We start from the raw sequence: 14,996 nt of genomic DNA, 5'->3' as shown, positions 1-14,996 counted from the left end.
ATTTTTCAGATTTTAAAATAGTATTTTGCCTGTTTTCAAAAATTACCATTGTTTCCTAAATTGTGTGATTCAGAATGTGACAGTTTTAAACTTGAAGAAATATATTTTAAGAACTATTTTTATATATTCATATTTGTTTTTAAAATATAATTTTTATCAATAATGCCTATTTAGTTTCTCTTATCTCATTTTCCTTTCCATTTTTTTTTCTTTCAGAGTCATCCAGGATAAATTCTGTGGTATCATTAACATTTCAGTAGAAGGTCTACATGATGTCATGACAGAAGATCCTGAAACAGGAACTTATAGAGAGTAAGGAGACTAACTTCACTGGGTTCTGGTCAATAGTTAAATCTATGCCATATGATTTCTTTTGGTAAGAGGATAAGTTTATAAAGACAGTACAATAATTTTGTTTGACAAATTTCAAGTCTATTCCCTTTAATTTTTTTGGTTGAAGTATGATGAAGTATTTTAAAAAGTCATTCTCCATATGTCCTAGCAAACAGATATTTAATAGAGATGATTTTACTACAGCATTCTGAATTATATTTCTTTAAACCCATTTACATAATATTTGATTTCAGATTTTTATATTTTTCAACTATATGTGTGTGTATATATTTATTAACATGTAAGTGTATTTATATCTAATTATGTGTAGGCGTATTGTGAGGATGAGTCCTAGTTTGTAGAATTCCTGGAATGAATTATCTGAGAGTCTGTCAATTCTGTGGGTTTTTACCTTTGTGCTAGATAATTAGCCAAAAGAAACCGCTTTCTCATCTAGCATATCTGATCTTGTGAAGCATCTTTATTAACTCTCTGTCAGATTGTCCCCTCTGTTGGACAAGATGGCCTTAGAAGACTCTGAATCTCATTTTACAGAAAGATTCCATTGGAGCAAATCACTTTTTTTGGAAGAGATCCCATCTGTGATTTCCAATTTCAACTTCTTAGTTCCTCAATTTTTGACCTGGCTTACTTGAACTGTGGCATTGTTTTTCATTTTACTCAACCAAGTGTCTATACAAGCCCTAGATTGACTGTTAATCCACTTATTTCCAACTGTTACAGTATATCTCTCAGTTATGTTTTTGAAAAATAATTATTGCCAATTCCTTTTCAAGCTCATCCCAATCCAGCCCCCATGGTTCAAGAAGTATTAGGGTTAGTGTAAGTTATTGTTTTGAAGAAATATTTAAATTGGTAAAATTAAAGGGGAAAGAGAAGTCAGAGGTAAAGAAAGAGGATAATTGTATGGTCCAGGCCGAGAAAGAAGTTCATGGACTTAAATAGAGGAAATGGAACAGAAGAAGTGATATAAATCAAAAGACTTAAGATTTCTTTTCCAGGTGATATAAAGAGCCTTAAAGTCAGACCATTTGTCTCTAATCTATTATATATATCCAAATCTTGCCCTTTTCCTGTCATTCCTCATTCTGTTCCTTATGTCCTTCTCTTTCTTGTTGAATTCCTGTGTATCTTTAATGCCACCTTATTCATGAAACTTGCTGATTTACCATTGTAGGTAATGGTCTTTTCCTCTGATCCTTCATTACATGTTGTTTTGTACCTCTCTAGTATACTTCTATTTTGTGTTTTATAGTTTTCTGTGGATGTACCTTATTTTTTTTTTGAACTAAGTTCCATGAGGGCAGGCACTATATCTTATTTAGCACAATATTCTGTACACAGTAAATATTTAGTTAATGTTTATTGAACTTAATAGAACCATATTTATTAATTAGGCTGGGTTAGTTATTAAATTTATCTGTGCCTTAGTTCCTTCATCTCTGAAAATGATGAGGCTTGAGTCAAAAGTCCTTCCAGCTCTGAACTACTTTCTATGAACAAACAGTAGTTGGTAGCTCACTGGAGCTGGAATTTAAAAGACTTTTAGCCAAGTCAAAATAAAAAACCAAAAATACTGAGTTACTTAGAATTCCGTTTTTAACTTCCTCTTCCTGTTTATTCATAGATTTCAAAGGATAGTCTTTCCTGTTTTTTTTTTTAAATTCTCAATTGTTTTCCCAATTTAGAATGACTTAATGCTAAGAAAGAAAACCTTTTTTTTTTGCACTTGTTGAAGAAGCTACTGCTATTGAAAGCTGAATCATTATTTTTGTAATGTCTGATGAACCACTTTGCGTAAGTGATTACTCCAGTTCTTGGAATGACTTTCTTTTAAAACCTCTTTAGTAAAGCACCTGTTCATACCCATAATAAAATGTATGGAAGCTGAAAAACTGTTATTAGGATGTTCATGTAAGAGCTAAAATTCAGTACTTACTTATTCTAGTTCTATGTAATTGCAATATTGGCAAGGAAATGTTCTGCATGATCAGTTTATATGATCTTATAACATTTATGATTCTCATACTGAAATTTATATGTTAAAGCTGTAGTTCCATAATTTATTTTTATATATTTTCATAGATGCATTTTTCTCTATAAAAATATCAAATTTTTGTTTTTAAGCATATCATTAATAATTTTATATTATGCTCATAAATGTTCTATAATCCTGTAATCATGGATAATCACAACTTAGCATTATATAAGTCAGTAAGATCTTGATGTGGGTCTTTTAAAGATTTTAAAGATTAAAAATTGGAAGACCTAAAAACTACAGTTGAATCATATTTTGAGTATTTAAGAACATTATCAGCTTTTAAACTAATTATATCTTCATTCAATTAATAATTGTAAGAATTAAAGGATCAGGGCGGCTAGGTGGCTCAGTGGATAAAGCACTGGCCCTGGAATCAGGAGTACCTGGGTTCAAATCTTATCTCGACACTTAATAATTCCCTAGCTGTGTGGCCTTGGGCAAGCCACTTAACCCCATTTGCCTTGCAAAAAAACCTAAAAAAAAAAAAAGATTTAGAGAATCATCTTCTGTATAGCATTTTTGCCTGCAGTGTATTTACTTGTTTTTAAAAAAATATTAGGTAAGAGGAAAAAATTCTCATGTGGTACTGCTGTGGTATTTGTTTATTTTTAAATTGGTGTGTGTTTTAGGATACTAAATGAAATTTAAATTGATAGAGGGAAGGAACTCAAAAGCTTGACATTATTATAACCAAGATTAAAATTTGGGATAAAGAAATAGTGACAAGTTCAGTGTTAAGAAAGCTGAATTGGGAGGGGGAGAGTGTTTGAATTTAAATACTAGCTCTGCAACTCACTCCCTTTGTCTTCTTGGGCCCAAGTATTCTTTTCTATCAGTTGAAGTGTTGTATTTTTTTTTCATTCAGGTATATGAATATAGATAACTAATAAAAATGAAAAATGAGTTCTTTAGATGAGAAGAGAATGAGTGGTCAGCTAGATAAAAAAAGTAACATGAACTACATTTGGTGTACCTGGAGGAAAGTTAGAAGTCCTGTATAATTTAGGTGGAGCAAAAGATTATTTCATGGGAGTAGTATAAGGTTAAGAATTAGAAATAGCTAAAGTTCTTAAATTTCAGGCCCTGCAAATTTTTGAACAGTGGAAAAAAATGACCAAATTCATGTAATGAAGAATTTTTTTTTCAGTTAGGAAGGAGGAGAGAACTTGGTAGAAAGACTTTTTTTAGTATTTCAATCACATGGTAATGTTCTCACTGTAGTAGTACAGAGAAGAGACCTCATGTCAGTTACTTGACATCGATAGAAAAACTGGTTTTGGAAACTGGATGGGTATGAGGGATGAGGGTGAAATGAATTCATTGATAGTACTAAAACTTAGAACATGGAAAATTGGGTGATGTAGAGAATTCAGAGAAAAGACAGCTAAAATGGAATAGATTTTGTGTGAAAAATAAGGAAGTTGGCGTTGGTAAATTGACTTTGAGGTGCCAGATACACATTGAGAAAGGGATGCCTGTCCCCAGACAGTGGAAATTTAAGTCTGGAGAGTAAGGAAAGAGATCAGGATTGAAGATATGCAGGATGTCCCCAAAGTTTTTAAGTTTTAACTGATTAAAGCTTCACTAAGTCTTTGGAGACATGCTGTTGGTCATCATCAATGCTAGGAAGTGAGGTCATGGGGTGAAAAAATTTTTTTTCAATGAGCATTACACCTTGTTTCAAACATAGAGGGGGCCAGGACAAGTGAAACAGTTCTGCCTTCAAGGAGCTTTCTGTTAAGGAAAAACAATGTACATAGAAAATTAAATATAAAATATATTCAAAGTGATTGCTAGAGGGCAAGGACTACAACTGATGAAGTTTGTCTTTCATTTTCGAAGAAGACCATGGCATCAGGGAGGTGACACCATGACCAGCATATGAATTGGATTTGAGTGAGGAACTGCTGTGCTAAGTCACCAGTCTCATTTTCTCCTTCAGAGCTATCTGGGTCCAGTGACCAGATATGGATCAAAACAATTGGAGATGAATATGAGACAGTCAGGGTTAAGTGACTTGCCCAAGGCCACACATCTAGTAAGTGACAAGTGCCTGAGGTTGGATTCGAACTCCCATCCTCCTGACTTCAAGGCCAGTGCTCTATCCACTGAGCCACCTTACTGTCCAAAGTAAAAAATATATTCAAAGTAATTACTAGAGGACAAAGAATACAACTAGGGAAATTAAGACTGACTTCCTGTGGGAACATTTGAAGTGAGCTTTGATTGAAGTTAGCAATTATGTGAGATGGAACTAATAAGATATGAGGTTGTAGGATCATAGTCATAGAGATAGAAAGCACCTTTGAGACCCATGTAGATGGAGATACATGAGATTTGAATGGATTTCCCTCAAGTCATCCTGGCAGTGAGTAGCAGAGCTTGATCATCTCATCTGATTCCAAAACTGAATCCTGTTCTGTTAGACAGAAAGTCATGCACTGAGAACAGCCAACCAGACAATTTGGCTAGAAAGTAGGATGCATGAAGGAAAATAATGTGAAGTGAGCCTGCCAAGGTGGGTTTGATTCTAGATCATGAAGGACTTTAAGAGCTAACCAAAATATGTCATATTTTATCCTAGAGACAGTAGGGAGCCATTAGTGTTCTTGAGTCAGGAGAGTGATATATTCAGTCCCATGTTTTAGGAATGTCCTTTATGGCAACCTTTTGGAGAGGATGAATTAGCGAGGGTAGAGATGGGAGAAGAGTCCAGGTTAGAGATGATGGGGAAACTCAATTACAGTGGTTATTTTATAAATATAGAGAAGGAAGATCGCTAAGGGAGCTGCCAGAGACCCAGAAAATTTTGAATGTTGCCAAATTTTGAATTTCTGAAGCCAAAGAACAAAGATTTCAAACTAGTCCTAACTCTTACTGATTTTACTGACTGCAGTCAGCTTAACATTTTTATGAAAAGGGAAGTCAGGAAATGGGAATTCTTTCTTTGTGATCCATGTGATCCATGTATTGCTCAGAACTTTGTGACTTCATAAAACACCCTTAATCTCCTAGTTGTGAGTTTTAAAGCTTAATTCTTCTTAACAAATGCCAAATGTCATTTCTTAGTGATGTCTCATATTTGGGCGAATGTTTTACATTGTACTGATTATTGGTAAAGCATTTTCTAGATGTTGTAAAGTTATATGACAGTTGCATCTGCAAACCTCATACAAAAACCAGGTATTTGACACTTGACTTTGTTCTCAGTAGCATTCTAAATGAACTCTTATTCTGTACTATTTTTAAATCAGATAAAATCTGTATAAAGTCTATTGGGACAATATTTTTTTATGTGATGATTTTTCACAGAAGAATTAGTGGAACTATTATGAGTAATGTTTTCTACTGCTTTTACAGTTAGAAGTCATGGAACTTTGAGATTGGGGGCACCTTTTTATTCCCCATAGGAAATTTCAGAACTATTACTAAGTCAAATACATTAAAAAAAGGTATAGAATTTAATTTTTTATTATTATTGTAATTATGAAATGAAAAATCTAAATGTAGTGTGAATAATCACTTCCTAATTTATCTGTTTCCATCAGACTTCTATAGTATTGTATAGAAATGTTTTATGCTGCTTTTACCATTAGAATTCATGGAGCTTTTCTTAGCGTGTAGGGGAGGGAGATGGGCTTTTTAATTACTGTACAGAAATTTTGTGATTCACTAAATCAATTTATTCAAAATTGTATAGGATTTATGATGATGATGATGATTTATTGTTTAGTTATACTTTTGAATTAGCTATTTAAAAACTCTTAAATTTGATTTATTTCCCATGTCTGATTTATATTATTACATTTTTAGCTGCATGTTGATGTCTCATTTTGAAGAACCCAAAGTAACAGAGGATGAAGAGCCACCTACAGAACAAGACAAGAGAAAGAAAGTGGTGAGTTATGATAAGTCTTTTCCAAATATTCTGCATAAATAAATATTCTAATACAATTTGGGGAACAGTTTGGTGTGTATTTACAGGACTAATATGCTGCTGCTGTTAAAAGCAAGAAGTCCTGTTTCCAAATGTTATTTTAATTATGACTTCTTAAATACAATAGGACCTCTTGAGATCTGAAAGCTTTCTAAAACCCTAGAACTATTCAAAGGTAGGATGAGCTGTTTCAGGAGATTGAATTTTTCCTCACAGTAGGTTTTCAAGCAAAACCAAATGAGCATTTACTTGGAGTGTTATGGGGAAAATTCTTGGTCAAGTATGACTTAGGCTAAATGATCTCTGAATTTTCTTTCAATTCTTAAGTTCCAATTTTGATGTTTTTATGAATTATGTTCATAAATTTACCAAAATTCTTGATTTTCCTCTATTCTCATATTTCCTTCCTAAGCCATTTTTCTGAATGCAACATATATATTCTTTAAATATCCTGAAATATGTATACCCACTAATAAGTTTTATATTTCATTATGAAATTTGATGGAAAACAAAGAGAAAAAAGCAGTGACTGAGTTATGACTTGTAAAAACCAATGATGCAACATATCTTTTATCTCTTTTATAGAACCAAGTAAGCCTTTTCCTATATGGCCAATGTATTAACTTGTTTGTTTAATCATCCATATCTATTGTAAAAGATAAGTTTCCACTAAGTATTTGTTGAGTTTGGTAGGTAGCAATAGACATGATAAAAAGAACACAAATAATATATTTTTAAAAGTGCATAGAGGGAAGGAAATGCATAAAGAATAGAGAAATTCATTACTATCTTGTTAAATATCATCATATTTCTTCATAAAAAGCATCTGCAGCAGAAATTCAGAATTTCTTGCATAGTCAGTACAAGAACCACTGCCTGACAAGAAACACAGTTATGTCATTTGTCTCAAATTTTCAAGTATTTACTTTGAAATACAAATGTGTGTGTATGTATGTATGTATGTGTGTATGTGTGTATGTATGTATGTATACAAAAGTGTGTATTTAGTTTGGATTTTTAGAATCTAGGTAGATATACTTGTCATCATGACATTTTTTCCATTTGAATCTCTATACATGCACTCTGAAGGGCTTCATCTTCAACCTATAGCCTGTATTCTTATGCTTTCACTATCTTCTTATATTTTGGGATTTATTTTAATCTGTTCTCCCCTGCCATCTTTTTTGTTTGGGAACTTATCCTTCACACATATCCTTTTCTTCATTTATGAAATATTCAGTTGTTAATATACCTGTGGAAATATGTGCACATTGAAAATAACAATACCCTGCCTTGCCTTAAAATCAGGCCATTATATTGAAACCAGAAATAAGCTAAGCTAAACTATATTATCTCCCTTTCCTAGATTGAAACCACTCATGGCACTCTGCCATCTCCCTTTTCTATGTCCTACTAAGCATAGCAATAGTTCTACTAGAAAGATATGAAACCTATAAATGAATACTTGATTTAGTTGGTTCTCTCAGTTTTTTTTAACCAATGTGTATATTCTATGTAGAATTTATTAGAATTAGAGGCCAACTCTTATAAAACTATGGTATTTATGTCTGCTTTTATTATACATATTATACTATTTACCCCCAGTAAAATCAACTAGTTGTTGTTGACTTCAGCCTCATCTCAAATTTTGCCTTAATATTTCCACATAATATAGTAGGATAATACATTTTGATAAATATTTATTGGAATATATATTTCATCTTTTTTTCTCAATTATTTATGACTAACTTAATAATATAATAATAATAATAATAAACTTAAAGTTTATTTTGTCATTGTTGTCAATTGTTGTTAATCATCCATAGAACAACTCTTTATTTTGTTATGGTACTAATTTTTAAACTCATCTTCTTGTTAGCCTTTTGATAAAGATTCTTATTATTAATGCCTGTTAATCATATATCCAGAGCCTAAAGATTATGTAATATACCAAAAGTAACAAAGCAAATTATTTAAATGAATTTAGGTAGGGATATATGGTCTATAATTTTTATAGCTTTAAATATGAAAAATTGTTTTAATTGTTCATTTCTCCATTTTCTATATAAATTATGAATGATTCTTCAATAAGAACTTTATAATCGTGCACCATTTTGCTTTATTTTTAAATCTGCATTATTACTATTGCGTTGTGACATGTTTAATGATATAAAGTTTTTTTGAAGATAATCTAAAGATGCCTTATACTGTCGATTTCAGATGAAAAATAAAAAATATAAATCTTTACTGGCAAGGGGGAATTTATTTAAAACAAAAGTTAATATTAAAATATTTTTTATTTAAAAAATGAAATTACTGCCAGTCACAACGTATGCTAAATATACATCTTGTAATGTGCAAAAAATTTCCACTATAAAAAGTGCCCTTGACTAATACCTTTTGACCATCTTTTCCATTAAGGTTGCACTATCAGTGAAAATCCAGAATTGTGGGAAATTGACTTAGTTATTTAGAAAATGTGTTATATACACATATGCATTTGACTGTAGGTATGTCTGACAGTCTGAGAATACATAGAATCTTAAAAGTATAACAACATTTAAACATTGCCATGAAAATGAGCTAGAAACCTACAGATTTCTTAACCATCACTTTAAAATATTTCTGCCTTTAAAATGTACACTGTGAAGGCTGGGGCAACTTTTTCCCTTTCCTTATTATAATCATTGTACATTAGCACTTATCATAAACATCAACTATAAATATAAGAATCTAATTCATGCTAGTGGAATGGCTGAGAGAAAACCCAATTGATCAGATCTTTGTACCAAACTAATCTTCTCCAACTTGCTAGGTAAGAATTATTGTGGGTTGCTTTCCTCATGCTTCTTTACATAATTGCAGCCTTGCTTCTTATAAATGTCAATAATATACAAATATTATTAACAGTAGCAATGCTAGTTGCATGGATGAACCTCACTGTTACAAAGAATTCTATTCAGCTTTTATTCTGAAATAAATGCTTAGCTATGTGAGCTCAATGATCCAGGAAAATCTCTTATCAGATGAAATCACAGCTTAAAGAAAAACAAAAATAAAAATTCAATTTATGATAGAAATGATATTCCAGATATGTGCCGAGTTTTTTAAAAAAACTAACTTGAGGTTGAATAAATAGTTATATTCATATACGTGCATGCATGCATACATACATATATACATACATACATACTTGCCTAGCTTTGAATGTACTCAATAAATTCAGCATGGTAAATACATATGTAATTGCAGTTCTAACTGATTTATTTTGTTTTGTTTCATTACTATATTTCTGTGTTACTACTTAGAAGCTTGAAATTAAATTACTTTAAACTATCAGCTAATTTACCTTTATTATCTCTTTCAAAGTCTTCTACTTAAATCTTTGCTATAGAGATAGCATATTAGTGGGCAAGGAGTCAAACACAACTTACATAACTTCATAAAAGGCAGGTAGGTGGCAGGGTGGACAGAGCAGTGTGCCTAGAATCAGGAAGACCTGAGTTACCTACTATGTGACCCTGGTCAAATCGCCTAACTTCTGTTTGCCTCAGTTTCCTCATCTGTAAAATCAATAACAAGATCTTCTTTGCAGGATTGTTGTGATGATCAAATGAGAGTGTTTTGTTAAATTGGCTATGCTAGTTGTTGATTTAGTTGATTCAGGGCAGGGATGGTAAACAGGGTAAAAGGACTTTCTTCACAATAACCCTGTGAGATAGACAATGCAAGGATATATATTTCTTTCTTTTTTTTTTTTTAAGTTTTTGCAAGGCAAATGAGGTTAAGTGGCTTGCCCAAGTCCACACAGCTAGGTAATTATTAAGTGTCTGAGTCCTGATTTGAACTCAGGTACTCCTGACTACAGGGCTGATGCTCTATCCACTGCGCCACCTTGCCACCCCGACAATATTTCTTAAAGTATCGGTCCACACTTTTCTTTCCATGTGTGGACCTACATGATCATATAACTGCCAACAGAAAAAAATACTGGGAAAATTGCTATTGCTTTTGATAGAAGTGAGCTGCTTTTTTAAAAAATTTTAATTGTAGGATGTAAATTTTCTTTCATATCATGAATAAAAAATAGAAATGTTGTCATACTATGACCTTCTATGCTACAAAAGACCATTCTATGGATGACCTTCTCAAGCCTTGGTGATTCTGTGAATTTTTAAGTATCACAGCCTTAGGGCAGCTAGGTGGCACAGTGAATAGAGCACCAGCCCTGGAGTCGGGAGGACCTGTGTTTAAATCCAGTCTCAGACACTTAATAATTGCCTAGCTGTGTGATCTTGGGCAAGTCACTTAACCCCATTGCCTTAAATAAAAATATAAAAATTTTAGAAAAAGAATCATGACCTTAAAATCATCATCAAGGGAAGTGTGTATATTGGTGTGTATATTGGCCTTTCTTAAAGAGGATCAAAATGAAATCATTGTGGGCATTAAAGTATGTTGTGTCTGACCATGGCTGATCAGACCAATATGATTCAGAAGGTTCTATCACTAGTTGGGCACAAATAGTCCATATGAACACTGAGAATGGAGATATCTTTGAAGTTGTGCATCTTATGGTTCTTTTGAACTCCTGCAGTCTGCTTAACTAAAAAGGTACTGGTCTTATTTGATGCAGACACACCATGCTAGATGGTTCTGTGTGTCAGTGTTTCCCATGTTTCATAATCAGTTCTAAAATTCTTCAGAGGGATCTTGTTTCTTCTAATCTCCCTGTGAGCAATTGCCTTGTGTGAGGCAAATGTTAGGAAAGTCTTTTAGACAGACCTACATTTGATATTCTCATAGTGTAGTCAGGCCTCTGCAGCTGAGGTTTAAAGCTTGGCAGTTCAGCTTGAGAAAGGACTTCAGTTTCCCTTGGGGCTGCTATCCTGCTGAGTTCTTTCTCAGCAAAAGCTATTTATTTTTCTGGTTTACTGGATTTCATGTTATCCATAAGTGTACCACATTCCATGTCCTGATGATGAGTGAAATCATTTTTGCAAAAGCTTTTATACATTTTGTGTGTGTGTGTGTGTTTGAATACAGGGTATGATTCCCTGCCTTCCACAGTAGGCAGGCCAAGGTTAGGTGAAGCAGACAGTTTTAGAGCACCTTTTCTAGCCCCCTACCTTACACTAGAAAGTGAGCACTGTAGTCCTTCAAAAAGGCTATTCCCTAAGGCCTTTGACCCTGTGTTCTGGATATATTGGGTTATGACTACAGCTCCCAGTGCATGTGTATGTGCTGCTTCGTCACTTTTTCTGTTGCCACAGGACCTTGAGGTAGGTAGAAATGATAAAATGGGAAGGGTCATGACTTGGATTAAAGTAAGGCAGTGTTTATCATTGCCACCTGGAAGAAAACTTAGATTGAAGTATGTCAAGATTTGACTTTGGACCAAATCCTACATACTTTCTTTTTTCTTTTTTCTTTTTTAATTTATTTTTTATTCTCATTTTGTACAAATTTTTTTTTACATTAATAAAATATACTTGTTTACAAGTAAACAAAATACCCCTCCCACCATAGATAGACTTGCTTGGGTGAAAAAGTAAAGGGGAGAGAAAAAAAATTAAAATTAAAAAAAATAATAGTAATAATTGTAGGTATGGCCAGGTGGCGCAATGGACGAAGCACCAGCCCTGTAGCTACGAGTACCTGAGTCCATATCCAGCCTCTTAAACCCAATAATCACCCAGCCATGTGACATGCAAGCCACCTGATCCCCACTGCCCTGCAAAAACCAAAAAGAAGGAAAAAAAAACCCAAAATAAAATAAAATAGTAATAATAGTAGGGGTGGCTGGGTAGCAGACAGAGCATTGGCCCTTGAGCCAGGAGCACCTGGGTCCGAATCCGGCCCCAGACACCCAAAGATCACCCTGCTATGTGGCCCCAGGCAGGCCACCCCGCCCCACTTGCCCTGCACCCTCTCCCAAATAATAATTTAAAAAAATGTGCTTCAGTCTTTGTTCCAACATCATCAACTCTGTCACGGGTGGATCACATTCTTTATGATAAGTCCATCACAAAAGTGATTTCCATATTTTTCCAACTTTGCCATTGCTGATTGCAACTCCCTCCTTTCTTATTTCTCCACTACCATGTCATGTACTATATTTTCTCTCTCCTTTCACTCTGACTCTGCTGTAGGGTTGCTGAGTGGCGCAGCAGATAGATCCCTGGTCCTGGGGCCAAGAAGCCCTGAGCCCCCATACCACCCCTTAGGCCCAGAATCCACCTGGCCCTATGGTCCTGGGCAGGCCATCCAGTCATGGTCCATCCTCTCCTTTATTCACATCCCCACCCCTTCCCCCCTGCTCCCCCCTCCTTCTTACTCCAGTTGTCTATACCCCATTGAGTATATTTGCTGTTTCCTCTCCTAGTCATCTCTGATGAGAGCAAAGGTTCCCTCATTCCCCCTTGCCTCCCCCCCTTCCATATCATTGCAATAGCTCATTGTAATAAAAAAAAATCTTATTATGTGAAATATCTTCCACTATTCCCCCTCTCCTTTTTCTTTCTCCCTTTCCATTTCCCTTTTTTTCCTATTGACTCCATTTTTACACCATATTTTATCTTCGAATTCAGCTTTCTCCTGTGCTTCAACTATAAAAGCTCCCTCTACCTGCTCTATTAACTGAGATGGTTCATATGAATATTATCAGTATCATTTTTCTATACATGCAGTTCATCCTCATTAAGTCCCTCATATTACCCCCCTCTCCTCCAATCTCTATGCTTCACCTGAGTCCTGTATCTGAAGATCAAACCTTCTGTTCAGCTCTGGCCATTCCAAAAGGAACCTTTGAAATTCCCCTAGTTCATTGAAAGTCCATCTTTTTCCCTGGAAGAGGACATTCAGCCTTGCTGGGTAGTTCATTCTTGGCTGCATTCTAAGCTCTTTTGCCTTCCGGTATATTGTATTCCAAGCCCTATGAGCTTCCACTGTAGTTGCTGCTAAGTCCTGTGTGATCCCGACTGCAGCTCGATGATATTTGAACTGTGTCCTTCTGGTTGCTTGTAATATTTTCTCTTTGACTTGGGAATTCTGGAACTTGGCTATAATATTCCTGGGGGTTGGTTTTTTGGGATCTCTTTCTCAGGGGGATCGGTGGATTCTCTCCATTTCTATTTTGCCCTCTGCTTCTAGAATATCAGGGCAATTTTCCTGTAGTAATTCTTTGAAAACGATGTCCAGGCTCTTTTCCTGATCATGACTTTCAGGTATTGCAATAATTTTCAAATTATCTTTCCTAAGTCTGTTTTCCATATCAGTTGTTTTTTCAATGAGATATTTCACATTTTCTTCTAATTTTTCATTTTTTTTGGTTTTGAAGTATTGATTCCTGATTTCTGGTAAATTCATCAATCTCCCTGAATTCTATTCTTTGTCTGAAGGATTTGTTCTCCTCAGAGAGTTTTCTTATCTCTTTTTCCATCTGGCCAATTTTTCTTTTTAAAGAATTCTTCTCTTCAATAACTTTTTGAACTTTGTTATCCATTTGACCTAAGCTGTTTTTTAGCATGCTATTTTCTTCAGCATTTTTTTGGATTTCCTTGACTAAACTGCTGACTTCATTTTCATGTTTTTCCTGTGCATCTCTCCTTTCTTTTCCCAGTTTTTCTTCCAACTCCCTCATTTGATTTTCAAGGTCTTTTTTGAGCTCTATCATAGCCTGAGCCCAATTTCTGTTTTTCTTGGAGTCTTTAGATGTAGGAGCTTGTGCTTCCTCATCTTCAGACTGAGTATTTTGGTCCTTCTTGGGCTCATTTGCAAAATATTTCTCAATGGTCTTCCTCTTGTTTCTTTGCTTGTTCATTTTCCCAGCCTAAGCCTGTTTTTTGGAGTGCTTCCTGAGCTTTTGGGACACTCCCACAAGGGTCTCAGTGTGTGAGGTTCTGTCCTCCCTCCTGGTCTGTGAATGACCATAAGTGCCCCCCTCTGCCACGGGGCCGAGGTGGGGGTGCCCTGTTGTTCTATGGGGGGGCCTAGACTGGGATCAGGATCTGAATATGTTCAGAGCCCCAAAGTCCTGTTCCAGGGGCAGAGGCCCGAGCTCTGCAGTCTCTCTTCACTCCCCTCCCTCAGCTCAATGGGCTCATGCCCTGGGGGCTCCTGCTTATGGGCTCCACCTGCTTCTGTTTCCGGGTCTAGGCTGAGGAAAGACCAAGCTGCTTGCTCTGTGCCCTGAGGGCTGGGCTCCACATGCTTGCTCTGGCAGAGGTCCCCAGCTGTTCCCCCTCTTTGTGTCCGGTGCTCCCTGGGGTGCAGCTCAGGAGACTCCCCTGCTGCTGTGAGCCGTGGCTCCCAGCTCCCTGGGGCTGCCTCCAGGAAGCTGAAGTTCTTTGGCTCTGGTGGGCCGACCCTCTGACCCCGGGGGAGCAGAGCCTTTCTGCTCTTTTCCAGGTTACCTTGAGTAGGAGAACTGCCTCACTTGGTCCCTTTGTGGGTTCTGTCTCTGGAAAGTTTAGTTAGAGTCCTTAGTTTATGAGTTTTTATCAGAGAGCTCCTAAGACTTGATCCCTTCATGTTGCCATCTTGGCTCCACCCCTCATACTTTCATTTAAATAAAATTTTCATTTTGTTATCCTTTTAATTTATGAATCTACAAAAGCATATTCAGAGTTCTTAGAACCCACATCCATCTTGACCTTCAAGCTT

At 35.3% G+C, this 14,996-nt stretch overlaps 1 protein-coding gene across 2 annotated transcripts in view; it reads left to right on the top strand.

The window, feature by feature from the left end:
• The window catches only part of IPO11 (importin 11), a 196,945-nt gene that overhangs the window by 162,581 nt on the left and 19,368 nt on the right, over positions 1-14,996 (top strand). The window contains exons 28-29 of one of the 2 annotated variants that reach the window (XR_012471534.1): positions 217-376; positions 6,209-6,280. Coding sequence is in view for 1 of the 2 variants with exons in the window: in XM_074200996.1 (XP_074057097.1) it covers positions 217-312; positions 6,209-6,293 (181 nt within the window). In the remaining variant the exon portion in view is untranslated. Of the gene's footprint in view, positions 1-216; positions 377-6,208; positions 6,294-14,996 lie in introns of those variants that run through there. The other variant, XM_074200996.1, reaches the window with a different exon arrangement.

The sequence above is a fragment of the Macrotis lagotis genome, chromosome X (assembly GCF_037893015.1).
Source record: "Macrotis lagotis isolate mMagLag1 chromosome X, bilby.v1.9.chrom.fasta, whole genome shotgun sequence".
NCBI lineage: Eukaryota > Metazoa > Chordata > Mammalia > Peramelemorphia > Peramelidae > Macrotis > Macrotis lagotis.
This window is presented reverse-complemented; position numbering and strand designations above follow the sequence as displayed.